This window comes from Manis javanica, chromosome 5 (genome assembly GCF_040802235.1).
Source record: "Manis javanica isolate MJ-LG chromosome 5, MJ_LKY, whole genome shotgun sequence".
Classification (NCBI taxonomy): domain Eukaryota; kingdom Metazoa; phylum Chordata; class Mammalia; order Pholidota; family Manidae; genus Manis; species Manis javanica.
The window spans coordinates 20581948-20605494 of NC_133160.1; the positions used below are offsets into that span (position 1 = coordinate 20581948).

Here is a 23547-nt window from a genome sequence, read left to right on the forward strand (position 1 = left end):
GTCTTGTCAATGGGTTTCAGCCCTGGGCAAGTTTGCTATGGATTCAGTGTGACCAAAGAAAATGACAGCAAAACGTTCTTGGGGTGAAAGAGTTATACCCAATTTTATTTTTCAGGTGGCAGGTCAGTCACTAGAATCCCATTCATTCAGAGCGAGTCTGTATGCAGCAAGCTGGTCTCTCCCTCTGGGCCCCTCTTCCACACAGCCGTCCCACACAGCTGTCCTCTGGGCCTCTCTGCCTGCACAGCTGTCCTGCACAGTCGTCCTCTGGGCCCCTCTGCACAGTCATCCTGCACAGCCATCTTCTGGGCCTCAGTCATTGGCACTGCCACCACTCCAGCCTCTGCTCTGCTCTCCTGCAGCCTTGCAGCCCTGCCACCGTGTTGTGCCCAGAGCACTGGGCGGAGCTCTTTATATAGAGTCAACAGCCATGTATTGCCCACAGGTGTGCAGTGAGCTAGTCAACCAGGGCCAAGTGAGAATCCTGACCACAGGGACTCTCATTTTATCCACACTCCACCCCTCCAGGATTCTCTCCTCTCAATCTATGTGCCCTTAGTCCTCTGCAATGGTCCCTGTGCAAGGAAGCTCGAACATTGTTTTCCAGCCTCTCCAGCAAAATGTCTTGCAGACACACAGGCCGGACTCGTGGCTCTGTCCCTGACCTCTGCCTCTTTGGTCTTAATGGCTGGAACTACTGCTCTGGTTTCAGTTGTTGCCATAGCTCCAGTAAGATCCTGTTTGGCTTCCTGTCTAATTTCTTTCCATCTACTCCTGCCTGTAGCAAATCAACCCACATCTGGGTCCTCGTAACCCTCACGAGGCCCCTCAAATTCCTGTGAGCAACAGGTCTTATTTCCGGGTTCTTGTTGCTTCACCTACTGTATTTGTCACCTCGCATCTTGTAATTGCTGCCTCAAGGCGGCTGCACTGTCAGGGAAGACAGCTTGCCTATCTCTGATCCCGACAGAACAATTCCAGCCACCCCTAAGTCCCACAGCCACCTGTTCAGCCTGAGTATAGGGGCGCCCTATAGAGTGCTCCACGACCTGGGGAGGGGCTGCTCCTCGGGGAACTTTCAGCTGCTGGGTCTTTATTTTCTTTACAGCCACTGGGCATGCTTTCAATACAGGAGGGGCCAGTGCCTCCAGCACCACGCCTTCATCCTTCCCCAGCTCCTTCATTTCTGGGGCTAATGGCACCTTTCTCTCCCCTCCCCCGAGTGCCTCCTCTGCTGCAGTGCCTCACAGCAATGCCAGCTCAGTCTTCAGAAGCACTCTTACCTTCACCTCAATTCTTCACAGCCGATGTTCTCTTGCTACGTCTGCCTGTGCTTCCCTCAGGAGCTCGTCCTTTTCCTTGATGGCCTCCTCCTCCTTCAGAACATCTGGCAGCGCTGCCGTCTCCATTGGCACCTTGCTGCGGGCGCTCTCATGCTGCCTCCTCCCGCATCAAGGCCATCTCCTTCCTCAGGGAATCCCCAGAGGTTTGCAGCCCGCCTTCTCGTGCCACCTCCTCTTGCATCAATACCATTTCCCTCCTCAGGGAATCGACTGAAGTTTGCAGCTCGCATTCTCGCGCCACCATTTCTCAGGTCTCCTCTGTAGACCTTTTTAAGACTGTGAAAAGCAGCCAACCCCCAGTCCCCACTCCTCATGGGCACTCTGCTTCTCAAAGGATCTGCTTACTATATCAAGAGCCACCCCTACTGCCTCAGGTGTCATCTCCAGTTGCCTCCAGTCCTAGGGTGGGGCCCAGTCCTCTAGGAGGCAAGCCACCTCAGACCACATACCCATTGGGGGACAATCCACTGTTTCCCCATTCACAGGGGCAGCCCGCTGAAGCACCCCTCCCATAAGGGCAGCCTGTCTTTTTCCTTGGTGAATCCTGCCGACTATGCTAATTGTCTTGCTAATGGGTTTCAGCCCCAGGCAAGTTCGCTATGGATTCAGTGTGACCAAAGAAAATGACAGCAAAATGTTCTTGGGGTGAAAGGGTTAATACCCAACTTTATTTCCAGGTAGCAGGTCAGTCACTAAAATCCCGTTCACTCAGAGCGAGTCTGTCTGCAGCAAGCTGGTCTCTGCCTCTGGGCCCCTCTGTCCACACGGCTGTCCTCTGGGCCTCTCTGCCTGCATAGCCATCCCACACAGTCATCCCACACAGCTGTCCTCTGGGCCTCTGCACAGTCATCCCACACAGCCATCCTCTGGGCCTCTGTCCTTGGCACTGCCACCACTCCAGCCTCTGTTCTGCTCTCCTGCAGCCTTGCAGCCCTGCCACCATGTCACACCCAGAGCACTGGGTGGAGCTCTTTATATAGAGTCAACAGCCATGTATTGCCTACAGGTGTGCAGTGAGCTAGTTAACCAGGGCCAGGTGAGAATCCTGACCACAGGAACTCTCATTTTATTCACACAGGTCAATCACTAAAATCCTGTTCACTCAGATCGAGTCTGCATTCAGCAAGCTGGGCCTCTCAGCCTGCACAGCCGTCCTCTGGGCCTCTGTCCTCAGTGCTTCTGCCACTCCAGCCTCTGCTCTGCTCTGCTACAGCCTTGCAGCCATGCCACCATTGTCACCCAGAGCACTGGGCAGAGCTCTATTTTATAGAGTCAATAACAACGTATTGCTCACATGTGTAGTAAGCTAGCCAACCAGGGCCAGGTGAGAATCCTGGCCACAGGAACCTTCACTTTATCCACAGGATGCCTGCTTAGGGAGAGGCAGGAAGTGACCAAGTATATACTCTTTTCAAGGTCATTCCTACGAATTGCCTTACCCAGTTTTCATGACAACTCAGCTAAGTGGGCAGTGTCTGCTTTATAGACCAGGAACAGCTGAAGAGAAGTGATTGGGCCAAAGTCACTGTCTCACCTGAGGGGACTGACCCCAGATAAATTAACAACAGAACATTAGGGATAAAAGGGTTTATACCAGGCTTTATGCTCACGGTGGCAGGTCAAGTGCTGGAAGCACATTCGCCTCTGGAGGCAGAGCACTGGGCAAAGCTCTTTATATTAGTAACACCACACTAATGGCTCATCGCCAGTGGGTGTGGAAGCAGTAGCCTAGCATCAGGCCAATTCCATCATCAAGTAGCTTAGGGTCAGTTGAGGATCCTGACCATAGAAACTTTCGTTTTCCCTGCACCAGACTTAAAGGCTAATTCTTGGGTCCCTCTCTGAATGGTATCTGAAAATTTTTTAGACACCAGAGGTGGTCATTCCCTACTTCCTACCTCATGCATGGACCTCGCCTTGAGACTGGTATGGAAGTCTGCTTGCAAAATAAGATGGACATCAGAGTGGTATGTGGACAGGAACAAGAGGGTGGGCCTGTGCTCAATTCCCTCCCTGCCACAGGCCACATCCTGGAGTGGCTGTCACCCGTTCTAACGGCCTGGTTAGATCAGTGCCCACACTGGCTTCTTCAGCTCTCCACGCCAATGCCCGCAGAGTTACATCTCAAACCAACATTCCCTGGAAGAAAGGAAGGACCTGAGCTGGAGTGTGCCCTTGCTGGTAAGGCCCCAGAAAAGGCTGTGTAGTCTGAGCTGGACTCAGGAGCTATTTCATTACGTGGGGCCCATTTTGTGTTAAAAAGCACCTGTCCTCAGGAATACTAAGCCACCTCCTGGAAAGCAAGTGGGTGTGGGTCAGATGTTAATGAACTGGGGATTTTGATTTTAATGCTGAAGATAACATACCAAAGACAATTCTGTCAGGTGCTTTATCTTACCTGAGTGACTCTGAAGGTCAGAGTACATGAACCAGCATCACCAGGAGGGCTTGTGAGAACATTGCTGGCCTAACCCAAGGAGTTTCTGATTCAGAGGATCTGAGATGCGGCCTGAGAATTTGCATGTCTAACAGATTCCTGGATGATGCTAAGGCTTCTGGTCTGGCAGCTCTAGCTACTCGTGTGGTCCTCAGACCAGCAACTTGGATGTCACCTGGGAGTTGTTAGCAATGCAGAATCATGAACTCCACCCCAGACCCACTGAACCAGAATCTGCTGTTTAACAAGATCCCCTGTACACATTAAAGGCTGAGACACATCACTCCAAGGCAGCGCTTCCTAGGTTTGCCAGACAAAGGAATCTTTTGAACTGCTGAAAATTAGACACCTAGGCTGCTGCTCTGGTGGCTTGGATTCAGAAGATATAAGAGGATCCCAGAATCTGATACTAATGATTTTCCTCAGGTGCATATTATGTATGATTCAGGTAAGCATGGGAAACTCCTGCTTATTTACCTCAGTTCTGTGTTCCTTGGGCAAGACCAAGCTGTGAAGCCAGAGAGAAACTTCTCCCTCCAGGATCATGATAAGGCAGCCTCTTCTGCCCTAGAAACAGGAACTTGAGGAAGGTGGCTCCTTGATGGTCTGTGATGCTGTCAGAGGAAGCAGGTGGTTGTGAGAACCACAGAATGTGCAGACGCAAGCTGAGAGTCCCAAGGACCCTGTGACAGAGCTCAAAGAGCCCTGGGCCTTCTTCCCTGGCTTGGCTGCCCACTGGTGATCTGAAAGGAGCCCAGGACTCCTGCCCCATTTCAGGCGCACAAACTGCTGACTCCCAGCAGATATGGAGCTACCCGAAGCGATACGGGGAGCCTCTTGCTGAAGATTGTCCTGAGCCTGGAGCGGTCTGTGTGTCCTCGGACAAAGGACTTCGGCAAACTTCCAGAAGGGCCCCAAGCCCAAACCTCTCCGGCCAAAGCATGCGTCTAAGCTGAGTCCCTGCCACATGCTTCTGATGAGGGGAATCCAGTAAGTGTGCTGCTTTGTTGTTCCAACGGCCTTGGGACTGTGAGGAAGGGTGGTGTCCTCGGAGACTGGGAGTGGGCTTTACAGTTGGGAAATGAGCTTGAAGAGGAGGGAGAGTGGTTCTGCTGAAGCTGTAAGGGGTGGTCTGAGGGTCCCCGACAGAACTGAGGTCTCCCCCTCTACCTTTGGCTGCCCTCGGGAGAATTACATCGCGCTCTCCAGCCTGTCTTCATGCCTGTTCCGGTCCCTTGGTTACCAACTTGCTGTATGGCTTTGGGACCCTCTCTGGGCGACAGCCTTCCAAAATCAGAGAATGAGCAGAATCGAGTACAATCTGTAAAGACGCTTTCAGCTCGAGACTGCAGTTCCTCTCAAAAGGGTGGTATTTCTCAGTTGAAAGAGAGGGTGAGGTCCCCCTTTAATTAAATCCAAATTGATCACTCATACCCCCACCCCTGAGAAATTATCTTAAGAAGCACAAAAACATAGATGTGCATTGTAGACCCAGATCTGCACTGACCAGCTACGTGACCTGATCCCAAAATTGCCCTCTCTGGGCCCTGGGATCATATCTGAATGGGATTCCAAGCTGGCAGACCTCTCAAAGGATCAAATCAAACAACCAAAAACAAGTGTGGGCAGTGTGCTGAGCTCAGCTGCCTTTTACTCCTTCCTTCCACCCCCTGGCCCAGGACCCCTAGAAAGTACCTGTCTAGCACATAGAAAATTGCTCAAATACATGTGTAATTAATGATTAGATTTTTCTCTTTGAAAAGTATGGGCCAGCACCTCCTTGCCCTAGGCCTGCCCACCCCATGGCCCTGTTTTTTTTTATTAAGGTATCGTTGATATATAAGCTTATGAAGGTTTCACATGAGCAACATTGTGGTTACTACATTCACTAATATTAACAAGTCCCCACCACACCCCATTGTAGTCATTGTCAGCATAGTAAGATGCTAATTGTCTTCTCTGTGCTATACTGCCCATGGCCCTCATTTTACCCCCAGGAAGCTTCTTGGCCTTGACCAGACCAGGTGAAGGAAGCTAGCAGAGTTCTGGGGGCCTCCTAGCCTGAGCGCAGCTCTCTTACCTCCTTTGAGTCCATCCCCGAGCTCCCCCTGCTGCAGGAAGAGGTCTCTGGGTTTAGTGCAGCCAGTGATAGTGGTGAATTTGTCTAGCTGAAGAAGGGGAAATTTACTAATAAAGTAGACTTTATTGAGCACCCACTTCGTGCCAGGCTCCTCAACTTCTTCCCATAACCCTGTGGAGTTGGTCTTACCCAGTTTGAAGATGAGACTCAGAGAGGTTACATGCTTTACCTGAGGTCACATAGCTTGAGCCTGGTTGGTCTAAATTAATCACTTGTGCTACCTGCTGCGTAGGCAGTCTCGCTCCCTGAGATTTTCTGGACCCACGTCTGCACGGTTAAGCATAGAGCTGGCACCTCATACCCAAGGGGAAAGGAAGCAGGGGTGTTGAAAACCTAATGGGAAGGGGTGCCCTAGCAGGGAGGGATTCAGAGACCTCCTCAGGAGAGAGCATCACCATCTCAAGCTGTCAAAGGCTTCAGAAAGTAGCTGCCAGGAGACATTTCCTAAAGATAGGCCATTTTGTATTAAAGAGTTCCCGTCCCCATGAACACTGAACTCCCATGAGAGGCAGCAGCAAATAGGTACCATTACCCCATGTCACTGACATGAGACTGCAGAACAGAGGGCAATGGCCTTGCATAGATAGAGGGGTAGTCCGTCCTCTGAGGCAGGGCTGGCCTGTGAGACCATGGAAGTCACTCCGTGATGACAGACACCCACGCTTTACCCCGGCATGGTAAAGGGCACAGGGCAAGGAAGCCTGCCGTGTCACCATGCCATTCCATGGGCTCCTCCAGGGAAAAGAATGTGACCTGCTCCTCCCTGGGCCCCTTGGCATAGGGCCTGGCATAGAGCAAGGACTTGATAAATGCCAGCTGAATGGAACCAAGCTGATGGAACTGTGCCCTGTCTCTCCCGAGGATGAAACCATCTGAAAGATGAAACCACCTCCCCGAAACACTTTAAAAAAGTGTTTGGAAGAATCAGTATTACCCTGGAAACCTGGGAATTTACATTATTCCAGGGATAAGAAACCTGTCCAAAGAGCTAATAATGACTTCGTCTACTTAATGTATATTGAGTATCTTCTATGGGTCAGGTACCTCGTGAAATCCTGAGGAAACAGGCAGAAAGAGGTCCTTGTACCAATTTAGCTATTGGATAATGGCAGATTAAACAAACACTATAATAAATGAGTAATTAAAACTTGGGAAAGAATATAATGGGGAGCTAAGGGAGAGAGAGAAAAGAGGAGGCTTCCGGGGGTGGCCTGTGAAGGGACAGTCAGGCCATGATAAAAGAAAAGCAGGCCCTGGCCAGGCTGTTCACATGTGCTATCTCTCAGACCCACATGTTGGGTATTTTTATCCCTATTTTTCAGATGAGGATATGGAGGCAAAGAGAGGGGAAGTGGCTCAACAGCCAATCCTCCAAAGCAAGTCACCACCGGCACACAGTCTCCTTGTCATTTTATGTTGCCCCGTGGCAACCAATAACACTGTGCTCAGTGTCACCTTAGCTTTTGTGACACCAGCTCTCAGCCTCCTTAGGTGCCCTTTGCCCGCCTAGCCATGGGTTCTGGTGTGCCTGGAGTAAACTCTGTTCTGTCATTGTCCCCTGCTATCTGGTGGCAGAATGTGATCCCAGGTCAGGAAATAGTTCTGAGAAAGCCATAGAAATGACTAGCAAGGTCTGAGGGATTCAAGGAAAACTTCCTGGGGAAGGATGGGATCCAGGCAGGCAGAAAGGGCAAGAAGGGCATTCCCACGCATGGCGGGGCACACTGTGACCACAGAGGCCAGGAACAAAGTGCAGCATGGCTCAGGTAGGAAGACGGGATGCAGAGAAAACAGTGCAGGGTGTTGAGAGCCCTCAGAGTCTGGTGGAGTGGTGGGAGCCTGGTGCTGACGGGAGTGAGATATTCATATGCATCAACAAGGAGGTCAGCAGGGCTGAGCTAGGGAGGGAGGATGTCAGGACCAGGACCAGAGCCAATGGCTCTGTCTCCATCACAGCATCTCTTTCAGATTTACCTCGGTGATGTGCTTCTGAGTGTTCTGCTTGGAACGATGGGAAGTCAGCCCAGCAGAGGGAAACCCCTGCCAAGCCCAAGCTCAAGCCCCTCTGTGCAAAGCCAGGGCCTAGTGCCAATGCAAGCAGGTAGGCCATGGGGCCCAGGACAGCTACGCCCTTCCCAGGCCCTGTGAGGCCTCTGTGGGCCTGCCTGACCAGCCACTCCAGCACAGCTTCAAATATCAGTGAGTTCCTACTGTATATACCAGGCCCTTCCCGGTGAGCCATGAAGCAGGGTCCCTGATCTTGTAGAGTTTACACTTCAGCAGTCAGAACATTCCCCAGCCAGATAAACTAGAAAACAAGGGAGAGTGACAGGTGCTAACCATGACAGTCCCCTGGGCATCTCCCAAGAACTCCCTCTTTTTCAGCTGCTTTCTTCCGAAACTGAGCTGGCAACTCTAAGACCAACTGACATCTGTAACTCTCCAAGGCTGTGCTGTCCATTACAATACCACTAGCCATATGTGGCTATTCGAATTTAAAATTACTTAAAATGAAATAAAATTAAATATTCAGCTCCTCAGTCACACTAGCTGCATTTCAAGTGCTCAGTAGCCACATGTAGCTAGTGGCTACCTTATTGGACAGCACAATAACGGAACATTTCCATCATCACAGGAAGTTCTACTGGGCAGTGGTGCTCCAGTGTTCTCTTATCCTGAGAGGGGCTGTGAAATACTTGAAGCAAAACTAGAGCTATCGTAATTGGAAAAAATCAGCACATACAAGTACATTTGCTGAACCTATAACTGTGATTTTCAAAGATAATCCTCACTAAATTACCAGTGTGTAGGACAGCTGGACAATCAAAATATCCTAGAATTCTAATATTTTGATGGCAAAACTACAGTCCCCGGTTTGTTCCTTTTTCCCCTAAACAGTCAACAAATCCTTTCTCAAATCACATCTTGTTTTAGGATTTAGATAATGTATTCATCAGGTTTTCCAGAGAAACAGAACCAATTGTGTGTGTGTGTGTGTGTGTGTGTAGGCACAGGCACGGAATTTATTTTAAGAAATTGGCTCGTGCAACTATGGAGGCTGGCGGGCAGGCTGGAGACTCAGGGGCGAGTTGATGCTGCAGGATTTCCTTTTCCTCAAAGGACCTCAGTCTTTTTCTCAAGGTCTTCATCTGACTGGATCAGGCCCGCCACGTCATGGAGGGTAATTTGCTTTATTCAAAGTCCACCAACTTAAATATTAATCTCATCTAAGAAATACCTTCACAGCAACATCTCGACTGCTGTTAGACCAAATCTCTGGGTACTGTGGACTTGCCACACTGGCACATAAAATCAATCATCACAGATAACAAGATTAAACCAAGCAGCACTTGTAGGAGGAAGGGCATGGACACCCACCAAAGCAGAACTAGGGGACTGTGGGGCCAAATGTCTGGATATCCATGTATGGGCAGGAACTGTCCCCAGTCTGAAAACTCTCCTACAATGGCTGGTGCTTTCCTCCGACTCCTCAGCCCCTAACCCCAATATCTTCTGTGCCATTGAAGCCCTGGGCCCTGAAGAATTTCTGGTGGGGAGGCAGCTGCCTCCTTTTAGCCACTCAGTCTGCACCCAGCAGGCCCCACAGGAAGAGACCTGGAAACCACACAAACCTGCACCTCATTTCCTGTGAATCTAGCCACAGGCAGTGGCCCCAGTGCTGCCCTGAGTCATGCCCAGGCTGCTGAGGGAGCCGACTCCCCTGATAGGTGTCCTGGGGGCCCTCTCTGATGGGAAATGTGTTCCCCCACGCTGGGGTCTTAAGGGAAAAGGATGGGCCTCTCTTGGTAGGTTGACCCTAGTCCCAGCAAGAGCGTAGATTTTGGGCAGTCCCTTTCATTAGTCATTTGTTTATTCATCAGCCTTGCCTCCATCCAAAATCTACCAAGGCCCTACCACATGCCAGGCCTTGTGCCAGAACCAGGGTACAAGACAGGCATAGTCCCTGCCTTCAGGGACGGTCAAGCTCCAGAGACAGGTGCTAAATCCATAATCAGTTATACAATGGTGTTCGATTTGGGTAACTGTGTTTTAAGGGACTGTGTGCCAAAGGATTCATCAGGGAAGGCTCCCCTAAGGAAGGGCCATTTCACCCAGGGAGTGAAGACTGATGGCAAGTCAACCAGGTGGACGGTTCAAAAAGGGGCATATGTAACTCAGTGGCTTCTAGGGTGCAAGGCCAGGACTTCAGGAGGGGAAGGGGCCCTTCCAGGCCACGTGGTTCCACCCTTGTTGGAGGATGTCCTCTGCAAGACTTGGCTTGCATCGTTTTTTCGGGCATCAGGCATTTCCCTGCAGCATGGGATGGCCAGGCCCTGTGATGCAGATGGCTCAGAGAAGGAGAGAGAATGACAGGAGGAGCTCCAATCTGGGCCTCACAGCCTCATGGCTGCCTGAGGACCAGTCCTCGTGTGACGGTGCAGGGTGGGGGCAGTGGCTTGGAGTTCTCTGGCTCTGTGACTCCCTCTGAATGTCAATCTTTGGGGAGTCTGGACCCTTTTGGGGATGTGCTGCTGCAGCCCAGTACCCTAGCCTGGGGCTGTGAGTGGCCATGACAATCACCCACCCCAAGTGCCTCTTGGGAGGTGAGGGACAGGGTAGTAAGCATAGCTGTGCCCTCATGCCCAGTAGAGTGCCCTGCTGAGCCTCGGTTGCCTTGCTGTGTAACAGGGATGACTAGAGATGACTGCTGGGCTTGTGAGGGTGGAGAGGATGCATGCAGCACTGTCAGGGCCTAACACGCAGCAGGTACTCAGTAAAGGTGGCAGACGTGAGGCCAGGGCACTTGACTGGGCCCCACCTGCTGGTGCCTGGCGCAGTGGGCTGCACAGCTGCACCTCTTCTCAGTGGGCAGCACAGACCTACAGCCACCCTTCTGGAAAAGCACAGCAGAGCCCTCTGCCCAAGTGCAGGGCAGTCCAGAGTTACAAAGCCTGTTCACATCTGTGATTTCATGGGCCCTTCAGGAATCCTCCTCCTCCTAAGCGACCCCCTCTAGGGCCCCAGCCCTGATAGTGCATCCACTGCCCATCTCATCAGCACCTTCCAGAAGCTGAGCTCAGAGATCCATGCTGATAGCTGCTCAGAGCTATAGGTTTTAAGTTGGCTGAGCAGCAGAATCCCTTTATCAAAATCTGTGAAGATCTGTATATAAAAGGGGACTGTAGCCAAGATCTCCCCTCCTCTTGCCACACAACCCTTCCCTGAGGCTTTGCAGAGCCCTGCTGGAAAATCTTTTTTTTTAAATTTTTTACTAAGGTATGATTGATATACACTCTTATGAAGGTTTCACATGAAAAAACAATTTGGTTACTACATTTACTCATATTATCAAGTCCCCTCCCACACCCCAATGCAGTCACTGTCCATCAGTGCAGCAGGATGCCACAGATCCACTATGTGCCTTCTCTGTGCCACACTGTTCTCCCCGTGATCCCCACACCATGTGTACTAAACATAATACCCCTTAATCCCCCTCTCCCTCCCTCCCCACCCGCCTTCCCACAACCCTCCCACACCCCTCCCCTTTGGTAACCACTAGTTCTAGAAAATCTTCAGAGTCCAGGGTTGTTCTCCCAGGATCCCAGCAGACATGCTCCCAGGTTGCCTGTGGGAGGGTTGATGGTGGCAACCCAGACTCCGTAAGACCTTGTGTCTGGAGGGAGGTCTGACTGAAAGAGTGACCATCTCTGTCCTTTGTCCAGAGAGGAGCAAGGCCACAGCCGTTGCCCTGGGCAGTTACCCGGTAGGTGAGCATGCAGAGCTGTCACTGAGACTGGGGGAGCCATTGACTATCATCTCTGAGTAAGTCCTTCCCGGGGCACTGGGTAGGGTCCTCTGCACCTTCCCCTGATACCTGAAGATGCTCTAATGGGAGAAGGGCCCCCCCACCAGGGGAAACCATGGCCTTTGCTGCTGAGTTCACACGTGGCCCTAATGGTGTAATTTTAGGCAGCTTGCCACATGTGCAAGGAGAAGCGATGGGTGGAGTGGGGTCCGGTAGGATCTCTCTGAATCTTGTCATCCACCACCCACGAGGTACCTGGACTGGCAGATGCGAGGAAACCTGGGAAACTCAGGTGGGACAGGTGGCAGCAGGATCCCTGTGAATCCCAAATGAGCAGTTTCTGGGGCCTTGGCCCTTCTAAGAAGAGTCTCCTCTTCTTTTTTTTCTCTCCCCAGAGATGGAGACTGGTGGACGGTGCTGTCAGAAGACTCAGGAAGAGAGTACAGCATCCCCAGCATCCATGTGGCCAAAATCTCTCATGGGTGAGTTCACACCACAGGCCCTTCTTAGGGGAGCTTCCTGCTTTCTCTTCCCACAAGCACAGTCCTTTATGTCCAGTGCTGTGCTAAGCAAAGTGGACAGAGGTCAGGGCAGAGTCAGGCCCAGGCCCTGCTCTCAAAAGGAGCAGAAAACGAACTCTCTCAAGTCTGCCTGCAAGACTTAGGAGCCCAGAGGAGGGGCCTTGGGAAGCCCTCATAGAGTGTTCGCATCTGGGCTTTGCAAGATGGCCAGGAATCTGGTGGTGAATACAGAAAAGGACCTGCAGGAGATGCGAGCAGCCTGCATAAATGTTCTGAGGCACAAAAATGGAAGGGTGGTCCCCCCATCATGGCAAGCTTCTGCGGGCCTGCCCTTTGAGGGAGGGCTTGACACGGGGATGCAAGGTCATTTACAAAATGTGAGCCATCTTTTGCCAAGAGTGAGTGACAAAAGAAATCACACAGGACAGTGACTATAATGGGGTTTGTGGGGGGGACTTGGTGAAGGGGGGACCCTAGTAAACATAATGTTCTTCATGTAATTGTAGATTAATGATAACAAAATTAAAAAAAAGAAAGAAAGAAATCATACAGCAAATTCTGTCATAAGAAAGGAAGCAAGCTGCCTTTCAGTGGGGTGTCCCTGAATAGCCCAGTCTCGGGGATATGTCACCGGGTGGGCTGGGTCAGCGCCCTCCAGTTCTGAGAAGTATGGCTCCGGCACGGGATGGCCTTCCTCTGCTGAGGCTCCTGGTATGTCTGGGTGATGAAAGTAACACAGGAATCCCAAGACAGAAGTGTGGGCACCCTTAGAATCAGCTTGCACAGAGGTGTGCAGGCCTGGTGAAGTCCACTTTGGCCATGTGTCTCCTGGCTTGGTGGTGGGTCAGAGGTTTTGCATGCACACTGTTTAAGGAAGTTTAAGTCTAGGAAACACTACCTCCAAGAGTCCCTTTCCCTTACCACCCCTTCATTTACACCATCAATTTTCATAAGTCATATGAATGACTGTTTTATTGCTGGCACCAAGCGAGTCACAGCTTCTCTAATTTATCTGCTTGGAATCAGTTCAACCCTAACTCTGGCTTTGAGGGTGGAATTTCACAAAATGACAGGGAGGCAGCCATTTCCATCAAGTTGGTTTCTGTAGGCTTTGCCTGGGACCACAGGGTGGCTCTGGGAACATTAGGGGGCTGACAGACTAGTAAGCAAAATAATTCCTGAAAAACTACCCTGAACTTTCTATTGAGGTAAAGTCCTTCATGGACATCTACAGGTGAGGGATCAGGAGAAAGAGGGAGGAAAATGTGGGAGCAGCATAATCAACCCAGCAGTGAAAGAGACACTGAGGCGTAGCTGGAAGAAGGTCTGCCTTGGGAGCCACATATGGTGATCAGCAGGCTGCGTGATTTTTTCCAAGATTTTAGAATGCCTTAAACATTCCAGTTTAACCTTCCCATCCACAAATAAGCTCCAACGGGAGTTAGATTTCAGTGATAATGAATGTTCACCACCACACCTTTTGGCTACAAAGTTAAACTTTAAAAATGTTCAAATAGAGTATTTACTAGTTTTTTTTTTTTAAGGAGAGAACAGGGGCAATTCTTGGAAAGGTGAGTGGTTAGCATGCTGTGCTGGGCTGCTGGGCAAGGATAGGAGAGTCAGCCCACAATGCCAGGCTGACCCTGTCCCCCTCTCTGCTGCTCCCCCAGGTGGCTGTATGAGGGTCTGAGCCGGGAGAAAGCTGAGGAGCTCCTGCTCCTGCCTGGAAACCCCGGGGGAGCCTTCCTCATTCGCGAGAGCCAGACCAGGAAAGGTGGGTAAGCTCGCTTGTCCCTTGAATGCCAAGAGCCAAGTGTGATGTGAGTTGAGGGTAGAGGCAGGAGGTCAAATGTGAAGGGCTGGAATACCTGGCCTTGGACAGTCTGTTGGGCTGACTGTCCACCATGTTGCTGCCCTGAAAACCCATCAGTAATGAAGCAATCACCTGCATTTCTCAGAGTGGGTGTGAAAGGCCCACAGTGGGGATCCAGGCTCAGCCAACACTTTGGCAACTGGGACTTGTAATAGCGTACGGTCTTAGGATTTCCCTGCCCTGATTTACAGTGATTCCTCCCTTCCCAAGACACAACACAATCCTGATTGCTTGGCAAAAAAACTGTCAAGTTTATAAAGTCTCTGTGCTTTGGGTCACTAGCCATTCAGAGCCAGAAAACTCATTAAAGTCATCCTATGATCATTCTTTCCCTGCTGTACAGATGGAAAAATAGAGGCCCAAAAGGGGTAGGGACATGTCACACTGCACATTTACATGGGACTCCAACGACGTCAGGTGCAGGACCTTTGCAAACAAGGCACAGAGTTGACAGAGTCTGTCTCTTAGCTGCTGCCTCGAGTCCCTTTCAGCAGGAGCAGAGAGGGATGTTGAAGGAGTGGCAGTGCCCACACTTAGGTTAGGCCCTTTAAGGGCCTTCAAACAACACTGTGGGGCTCGTACTTCCATTGTCCCCATTTTACAGATGTGGAAACTGAGGCTTAGAAGAAATGATTTGCCTGAAGAGAAAGCTGATAAGTGCAGAGCTGGGATTCAAACCCAGCTGAGGTTCATCTCACTTCAGATACCCAAGACAGGCCCATATGTGACAATAATGGTAGAACTGCAAGCACAGGGGTAGACTAGGGAGGAGATACACAGAGTACAGGCCAGCATCCTGTCCTCACCCTCATTTGAACCCCGACAACTGTGTTGGGTGGTCACTGTCCTTTGCTCTCTACTCACTTCCTCCTGGGCCCTTGTCCAACATGTCTTCTCCACAGCCAACACTAAAAGTTGGGCCTCTCCCCAACTTCCTTCAGAAGCTCCCTGGGCTGACCTCTCCCCAGCACCCCCTGCCCTTTTCCAGGTAGCATCAACATTTCACCGAAAGGCTGGCTGGGGTGGGGGGGCTGCCTGTGCGCAGCAACTGCAAACAGGAAACCACAGCAGCACCGCTGCCTGAGGCAGGTGCTGCAGACTGGGCCCTGGGAGCTTGAGAAGCCACAGGAAGTACTCCATGCTCAGCTGATCTACCCGCACCCCTTCTCCTGCCTGGTTCAGCCTCCAGATAATAGTGATCAGCATTTCTGCCTCTCTGCCCCTTTCCTAAAAGAAGGTACATACACAAGAACTGGCTGAGAAATCAAGGAAAAAGCAGGTAAGATTCCATAGGGATCCACATAATTATTGAGATTAAAGTTAGATTTGACTCTGAGCTTCCCCACAGCCAACACTAAAAGGAGATAAATCAGAATGTAGCCCTCATTATCAAACAAGGAAGAAAGTTGTCAATTCTGCAGGAAAAGCCACGTTTCCTCAGTACTTAAAACATTTGTCAAGCTAAGAAATCAGTTTGTTCAGTGGTTATACACTTGTGGGTCTCAAACCTGGGCAGGCATCAGAATTACCTGGAAGGCTTGTTAAAACAAAGAACTGGCCCTTTACCCAGTATTTTCTGATTCATTAGGTCTGGGTTGGGGCCTGAGAATTTGCCTTCCCGGAAAGTTCATAGGTGCTGCTGCTGGTCTAGGGACCACACTTTTGAGAACAACTCATCTAGACCTTGCCTACATGTTGGAATCATCTGGGGGAGCTTTATAAATTATTGATGCCTGCACCCCACTCCCAGAGTTTCTCAATCAATTGATCAGGGGTGTGGCCTGGGCCCTGGAATCTATTAAAGTCCCCCAGGTGATTCTGATATACATCCAAGGTTGGCACCCTTTGATTTAGTGGATCTGGATCAGTGAGTGAGTGGCGTGAAATATAACAGAAAACCTCAGGGTGCATCCCTGCAGCTGGAGGAAATACTCCTTCATCAAACTCTTATTTTAGGTAATTTTAAGTGCCCCACAGTATATATACTATGGTTTAAGAAATGTTTGACACTGCAGATCTAGGGGCCCGAGGGATGTCACAGAATGTTGGTTCTCAGACTATAGTATACAGGAATTGTCAGGGGAACTTCCTGACAATGCAGATTCTTGGGCCCTACCCCAGACCTACCAATCAGACTACTCTGTGTAGAGGTCAGAAGTCTGCTTCCTTAACAAGCTGTCAGGATGGTTCTTACATTTTTTTAAGTTTGAAAACACAGTTCCAGTCTAGGGAACCTAGAATTAAGTAGTAAGAGAAAATGTTTTTTTGCAATTACATAATGCATCCTGTCGTATATAATGGAAATTAACTGTTAGGACTGAGAGGCATGAGATTCAGCTTTTCTTTGGCCAGAGGTCTAGACATAGCCCTGGAAAGGGAATTCTACATGGGCTTTGAGCCTGTGTGAGGACCACGGAGGGAGGCCTGGGGCCCATGAACTCCCAGAACACTATTCAAAGAGTCTGGGGTGGGGAGGGGAAGTCCCCCGTCTTCCTCAGAGGCCCTCGGGCATACCGGTTTGAATACTAGGCCTGGGGGGAACCATGGCAGGGCCCAAGTGAGAACGAAAACCTTGGTCTTTGAAGGAGCACTGAAGACTTTGTGGAGGTCACAGGACTGCTCAAGGTCAGTTCTAAGGCCAGACCCCAGCAGTGTCACCCCCTAAGCTTCCTGCTGTCCAACCACGTGTGTTTCCTGAATTGGACTTTGTAAGAGAGACTGATAAGCAAGACATGCTTCTTGCCACTAGGGATTCATCTCTGTACATTCTGTCAGTTGGAAAACACCTATTGTGCACCTCCTCCAAGTCAGGCCCATCAAACTAAGGTTCCTATCCTCAGGCTGCAGACAGTGGAAGGTCCAAGGTACAGCATCCCCAAGGCTATCAGCTTCTCAGAGGCCTCAATGGAGGAAGTTCAGGAGGTTCCTGCTAAGTCCACCTCCCACACAAAGCTCCTAATCTGATCCCTCATACCACTGTGGACCCATCTCTCTTTCTGACCTCATCAAAACACCAGGGAAAACATGGTGCCTGACCCCAGAGGTCCCTGCAGGCTAAGGTGGGACAATGGCTAAGCCTAATGGAGCTTTCTGGAATCTGGACCTCATACCTTCCTTGCCTGTTCCCTGATGGGTTTCCTTGCAGACTCTGCACCCAGCCATGGCTCCCACCACTCCTTTCCACAGCCTGCCTTGTGGCCCACTGCCCACCAGAACACTCCAATAACCAGAACATACCTTGTTCTTTCCACTGCTGCATCATTGCACGCAGTCCTCCCTCAGCCTGGAAAGCCATATCCTTCATTCCTCTACTTAGCAAACTCACTCATCCTTCACTGCTCATTGCAATGTCATTTCCCCAGCCTTTGTCACTCTTAGCTCTCAATTCCAATAGCATCTTGAAAAGATCTTTTATTTAGCTGCAGTGAACTTATTTCTTAAAATCAGGGTATGTAGTCTAAGAGCACAGGAACTAAATATTTGAAATGAGGACCATAAAGGAAAATTCTTGCAGTGCAGTGTGCCAGAAGGACAGCACTTCTTTCCCCAGAGTATGAAGATCTGATTACCTGTGTCTGGGCCTAGTGCAGTGCAGACATGTAGTAAGTGCTCAGTGATGTTTACTGAATGGGAAGATGAGTGCATGAGGTACGTGAGTGTACATTGAAGGGAGGGAAGAGGATGAAGATCTGGGGTAGGGTAGACTGCCCCACAAGCCACTGTGCTCCCAGATAGCAGGAGTGCAAATGGTGACAGGGACTTCTCAAAACTGCTTGTATTCACAGCTCCACCCAGTGTTTATCAAAAGATTCATTCATTCATTCAACAGATCGATATTGCATGGCAGCTCTGCACCAGTCACTGTTCCAAGCACCCAGGACTCAACAGTAAACAAAGCAAAATCCTTGCTCATAATCTAATTGGCAAAGTGGAGAGTGAACAAATAAATAAGTGTCAATGGTAAGTGCCATGGAGGAACAGTAAAGTAGCATAGGAGGAATGGAGTGATAGGACATGTGCCAGCACGCAAAAGCCTCAAGGTAGACACATCCCTTCCAGGAGGCAGTGTACCTGGAGAAGATCCAAGCTCACTTGGGGAGTCGGGTCATTCAGGGCCTTTCCCAGGTGAAGACTTTGGATTTGCCTTAAGTGTAAAGGGGAGGGTTCTGAGTAGGGGAACAGCATGACCAGGTCCCTCATCTGCTGCTGCTGTGAGATTTGGGGGCAGGATAAGGCGGAAGTGGGAAGCCACATGGGAAGTTGTTGCAGGCTCCTTGGGGGCGAGAAGTGGTCAGATTCTGTATATGTTCTGAATGTATCAGCAGGGTTATCTGTCCAGCTGAATGTGACATATGAGCAAATGGAAGCAATCAGGGATGCCTCGAGGGTTAAGAACTTCCTTGGGGATGAATAGCACTGCTGTTTTCTGAGATGGGATGCTGGTGGGAGGATAAATCAGAACCATCCCTCAGGAGGCTTATGACTGATTATATGGTTGGGGATGCTTAAAGGACAGACAATGGCAGAGCAGGTCCCTTAGAGCCACAAAGCCCTCGTGCCTGGGCAAGCCTAGAGCTGGGGCTTCTCTTAGATGGGGAAGGTGTTCTGGAGAGTTGCTGTCTGAGCAGAACTGAGTTGTAAAGGAAGGCTGGGAGTTATTCAGGTGGAATACTGTCCCATATAAAAGGAACAGCATGAGCAAAGGACAGAGGCCTGATAAGGGTTATTGGCATTTGCTACATGCCAGTTGCTGCCAAATTGTTTAACTGCTTCACTATGTGAATCTGTGAGGTGATCTGATGAGACTGAGACAATTGTTATCCTCCTTTGCAGATAAAGAAACAGATCTGAGAAGTCAAATAATGTGCTTTACAGACACAGATAGTGATCATGGGACAGCAGGGGTGTTATGGTACATGGCTTTGTGTGGGATTTGAACCCAGGGAGTCTGAGTTAAAAAGGAGATGTCCTGGAACTGGGGGAGAGAATAGGTGTTTGGGATGGAGCATGTGTGAGAAGCAACAGAGGGATACCAGGCACATGGGCCAGTCACAGATGGCCTAGGTAAGCAACCTATCCTACAGTGGGGCTGACAACCCCACATGGGGTTGACAAAACTTACTTATAATCCCTGAGCCTACCAGCCAGATCTTTAGTGTTGCTACCCTTCCTGGTTTAGGGTGTACCTTTTTTTTTCTTTGAATGTAAGCTTTTAAGACTACAAATGTACCTTTAAGTACTGATTTAGCTGATATCACAAATTTTTGTTTTATTATTTAAAAATATTTTCTAATTTTGCTTGTGATTTCTTCTTCATTCCCTGGGTTACTTCCAAGTATTTAGGGATTTTCCGTATAGATTACTGTTATTAACTTATAATTTACGTTGTTGTAAGAGAATGTACCTTTAATGATTTCAATCCTTTTAAATTTAGTGTTTAGAGCACTTCCTCAAAGTAAATGCTGCTTAAAATGGAGCAGTGCCTGTGGCTTGGGAAATACACTCTTGCTTTTTGTTGGCATTCCACAGGGGAAGGTCAAGTACAAGGTCACTGCCTCTTTTCCAGGTTCTCTTTGCCATAGTGTACTCATTTATAAATTAGGAATAGCTATACCTACCTCATAGTGTGGTTATGAGAATTAGATAAGCCATATAAAGCACATAGTAAGCACTCAATAAATGAAAGCTACAGATAACTTTAGGTCATTAGATGATAGTATTAGATTATTACTATTAGTACACTAAGCACTCTCTTCCCATTTGGCTTTAATGAAGTGTTGACTTAAATGAATCCCACTTTACAGTTTTAAATGCTCTCGTATGTATCTTCATTCTGCTGAAAACTACTACTGGAGGCCTGTGTATTATAACAATTTTACAGGGTTTTTATTCTCTATTCATTTTTCAGCCATGCACTTTCCTCTTCTAGCCAGTTCTTTTTTTCTCATTATAATTTTGGTGAAACCAATATAATATTGTGTATCAACTACACTAAAAAAATTCTGGTTGAAACCCATCAAATTACATTTTGAATGTGTGCATTTTATTGTATTTAAATTTTCCCTCAAAGTTAACTTTAAAAATTAAAAAAGCAAAACTGGAAAAATTGTCCTGTATCAGTATATATAATATATATATGTATAGGTTAAAAACTAATAATTAAAAACTTGCATAGTAACAGTCCTTTGAAGCCTTGTGCATGCTTCACTGTGTTAATGATTCAGTTACTTTTCCTCATAGCTATATGCCGTATATGTATCTTTAATGCAATATAGTCTTATCTGCCTTTGAACTTTAAATAGGATAGTGCCGAATGTATGCTTTTGTGACTTGTTGTTTCTGCTCGTTATTTTCAAGATTTATCTATGTTTATGTATGTAATAGTTACATTTTCCTGCTGTATAGTGTTATTCTATACTCTCCTATTCTATTGAGTGCCTATGGGCTGTTAGCAGCTTTGGGCTTTTCAAGTTTTGGGCTGCTATGAATATTCTTGTTAGATGGTACAGGTAACATGTTGGGATGGAACATCTGGGTTTGTGAGGTATGTGCACATTTGAATTTCACTAGTTAATGCTGTTTGCAAAGTGGCTTGTGCTAATTTATCTTCCCACCAGCAGGGTGAGTTCCTACTCCTCAGTTTCCTTGCTGACATCTGACACATTTTCACATTCTAACACTTCTGTCGCTTGAGTCTTTATAGTAACAGCCAACACTTAATATTCATATGAACTGTACCAGGCCCTCTTCTGAGCACTGTCATGATCTCATTTAATCCTCATGAAAATCCTATCTATTATGAATGTGTTGTCACTTATGACCAAGAGACTTAAGTCCTTGTCCCTCCCGTCTGCTTCCCTTCCGTCTGGGTCTGTGGCCATGCTCCACAGCTACTTCATCTCTTCCTTCTCCCAACCTGGGCTGGGCTGGGTCCCAGCAGGGCCTCAGTTTCGCCCTCGGCTGTTCTCCTCAGGCTGTTACTCCCTGTCGGTCCGCCTCAGCCGCCCTACATCCTGGGACCGAATCAGACACTACAGGATCCAGCGCCTTGACAATGGCTGGTTGTACATCTCACCGCGCCTCACTTTCCCCTCACTCCAGGCCCTGGTGGACCATTATTCTGGTATGGCCTTTCCTTGCTGCCATTAGAGTACAATGGAATGTGGGGTCTTGGGGGGCAGACAGTTGTGCCCTTGGGTACTTTACCTTCTGGAGAATATAGACAGAAGAGGGCCTCCTCTCTCTTCATGCCAGCCTTGTGCCAAGAAATGTAGATTGGGAGCTCCGTCTTCGTACTCTGCCCTGATAGGGCCATATAAATCTGTGTGAACACAGGCCTCGCCCACCACTGTGGTTCTGAGCTAAAGCCCCAAACAGCAGGCAGAGTTCTTTCCACAGGAACTAGGCCGAGAGCTATTGCTGTTGTCTAATTCAACTGATTGTCAGCATTTTTCTGGTGCTTGTCCTGTAACAGGCATCAGAAGATGCAGTTACTAGGGCATCCTGGCAAAGGGGTAGAGAGGAAAGACCACTCTTGGAAAAACCGATCAGGGGTTTTCTGGAGGGTCATTCCACATAGTAGATACTGACAGACAAGTCGAGACTGAGTATTCCTTAGCTTGCTTCTTTCCAAAGCATTTTCCTTGTCAGAAACTGGGGCTCAAAGAGGTCTGTCACCTTACCTGTATCACACAGCAAACTGAGTCTCGCAAAACCTTGCCCAGAATGACCTTGGACTGCATCTCAGCCTCTAGATCAACAGCTCCAGACTCATGCCATCACTCTTTTTTGACCATGCACCCACCTGCCAAATGTGGAAAGCGGTCAGGGTAAGGGTGGGGGTAGTTGGGGAGGAGAGCAAGGCTGGAGTCAGCTGTGCCAAGGGTCTGTCTCTTCTTCAGAGCTGGCCGAGGACATCTGCTGCCTCCTCAAGGAGCCCTGTGCCCTGCAGAGGGCTGGTCTACTGCCTGGCAAGGCCATACCCCTACCTGCAACTGTGCAGAGGACACCCCTCAACTGGGAAGAGCTGGACAGGTGAGGGGACCACTGGAACATGAAGGCGAAACAAGGGACAGGACCCACCCCTGAGCACCCAAACCCCAGAATGGGCCTGTTCAGGGACCCACGGGGGCCAGTGAGCACTGACAACTCCTGGAGGCCAGCCCAGGCTCAGCAGGTTGGTAGGTGGACTGGCAGGGAGGAGAAAGTAGCATGAATATAGGGCACACTTGGACACCAAGGTGGCTAGGAGGGAAGGAAGGTCAGACAAGAAGGGGCCCTACAGCACCAGTCCTGAACGGAGATGTCAAGCTGGGGCTTGATATGACAGGGAATGGGGAGCCACTGTGAATTTTTCATCAGTTTTTGAGAACAGTGATGTATGTGGTGAGTGCAGGGGGATGGGCACCTTGCCCCATTCTTGCCCCCTCTCCACAGCTCCCTCCTGTTCTCTGAGGCACCTGCAACGGGGGAGGCGGCCCTCCTCAGCGAGGGGCTCCGGGAAGCCATCAGCTCCTACATCAGCCTGACTGGAGACATCTCCTTGGATGATGCCAAGGCTCAAAGCAGAGGCCGAAAGGGGAACCAAGGCTGTAGCACCTAGAACCCAACTAAGTTGAGCCTGGCTGGGAACCTAAGGCAAGGCTGTACACTGAGGCGGGGAGGGCTGGGACACAGAGGCCATGCAGGATCCCACTTGTAGCCTCTGCTCCTTCCTTTTTCAGCCCTAAGAAGTTAACCTCCTGCCGGTGCTGTGACCCCACCCCCTGCAACCTCTGGCTCAACTACAGATCAGTTGAATGGGGCCAGGGCTCCAGAAAGAAACTAAACCTTCTCTGGGGTCTGACCCACTTGGTTCCTTAGCTTGGGATTTCCAGGACTGTCTTCTCCCTGCCTGAGTCCCATTCTACACCCCACCACCCCACCACAAGGTACAAACAACTACTAGTATCAAGGAGAAAAAAACAGCATTTTAAGAAAGTTTATAAGTCTCCCTCAGAATAAGATGTGTCCTCAAAGGGACAGGAAAGCAGATGGGACAGCTGGCTTACCGCAGCAGCAGAACCTGGGCTGTCTACCTGACCCCTCAGAGCAAAGAGCACTTCTGACAGCCAAGGTCCTCAAATATTTCCTTTAAGTCCCTTCTCTGGAAAGTCCCAGCTCTCAGACCTCTTACTTCACTTTATGGCTTATCATTTGAATGCAGACAAGCTTTCCTGGCTACAGTGGCCTTGCCATCTTGTGGCCAAATGCAAAATGACACCTGAGCCTAGCACACTGCAGTTAGGTCAGTCATACGTCTCAGTGGGCAGGGGCATGAGAAGGTGGTGAGCCCTCTCTCCACAAAGCCAAGGCCACAGACCACACCAACTCCAGCCCTTGATTTCCCTGCTGCTCATTAAGGGAAAGGGACCTACCTGGAGCTGCC

At 49.5% G+C, this 23547-nt stretch overlaps 1 protein-coding gene across 3 annotated transcripts; it reads left to right on the plus strand.

Moving 5' to 3' along the window:
* The first annotated feature begins 4548 nt into the window (after positions 1-4548).
* On the plus strand, positions 4549-23503 carry SLA2 (Src like adaptor 2). Of its 3 annotated transcripts, none has more exons than XM_037012680.2 (8): positions 4549-4770; positions 7877-8021; positions 11644-11743; positions 12122-12208; positions 13918-14021; positions 21094-21243; positions 22022-22154; positions 22557-23503. In XM_037012680.2, exons 2-8 carry the CDS (start codon positions 7931-7933, stop codon positions 22720-22722), a joined length of 831 nt encoding a protein of 276 aa, XP_036868575.1. In that variant the 5' UTR covers positions 4549-4770; positions 7877-7930; the 3' UTR covers positions 22723-23503. The 3 variants fall into 3 exon arrangements, with proteins under 3 accessions (XP_036868575.1, XP_036868574.1, XP_017501933.2); XM_037012679.2 differs by having other exon boundaries at positions 7889-8021; XM_017646444.3 differs by lacking the exon at positions 4549-4770 and having other exon boundaries at positions 7894-8119.
* Positions 23504-23547: the final 44 nt, after the last annotated feature.

Excerpts from the sequence above, each read along its gene's own strand:
- SLA2 (XM_037012680.2), top strand. The coding sequence starts at position 7,931 with ATGGGAAGTCAGCCCAGCAGAGGGAAACCCCTGCCAAGCCCAAGCTCA. Across the intron at positions 14,022-21,093 it reads CGAGAGCCAGACCAGGAAAG|GCTGTTACTCCCTGTCGGTC; the intron begins GTGGGTAAGCTC and ends TGTTCTCCTCAG. Across the intron at positions 21,244-22,021 it reads CCTGGTGGACCATTATTCTG|AGCTGGCCGAGGACATCTGC; the intron begins GTATGGCCTTTC and ends TCTCTTCTTCAG.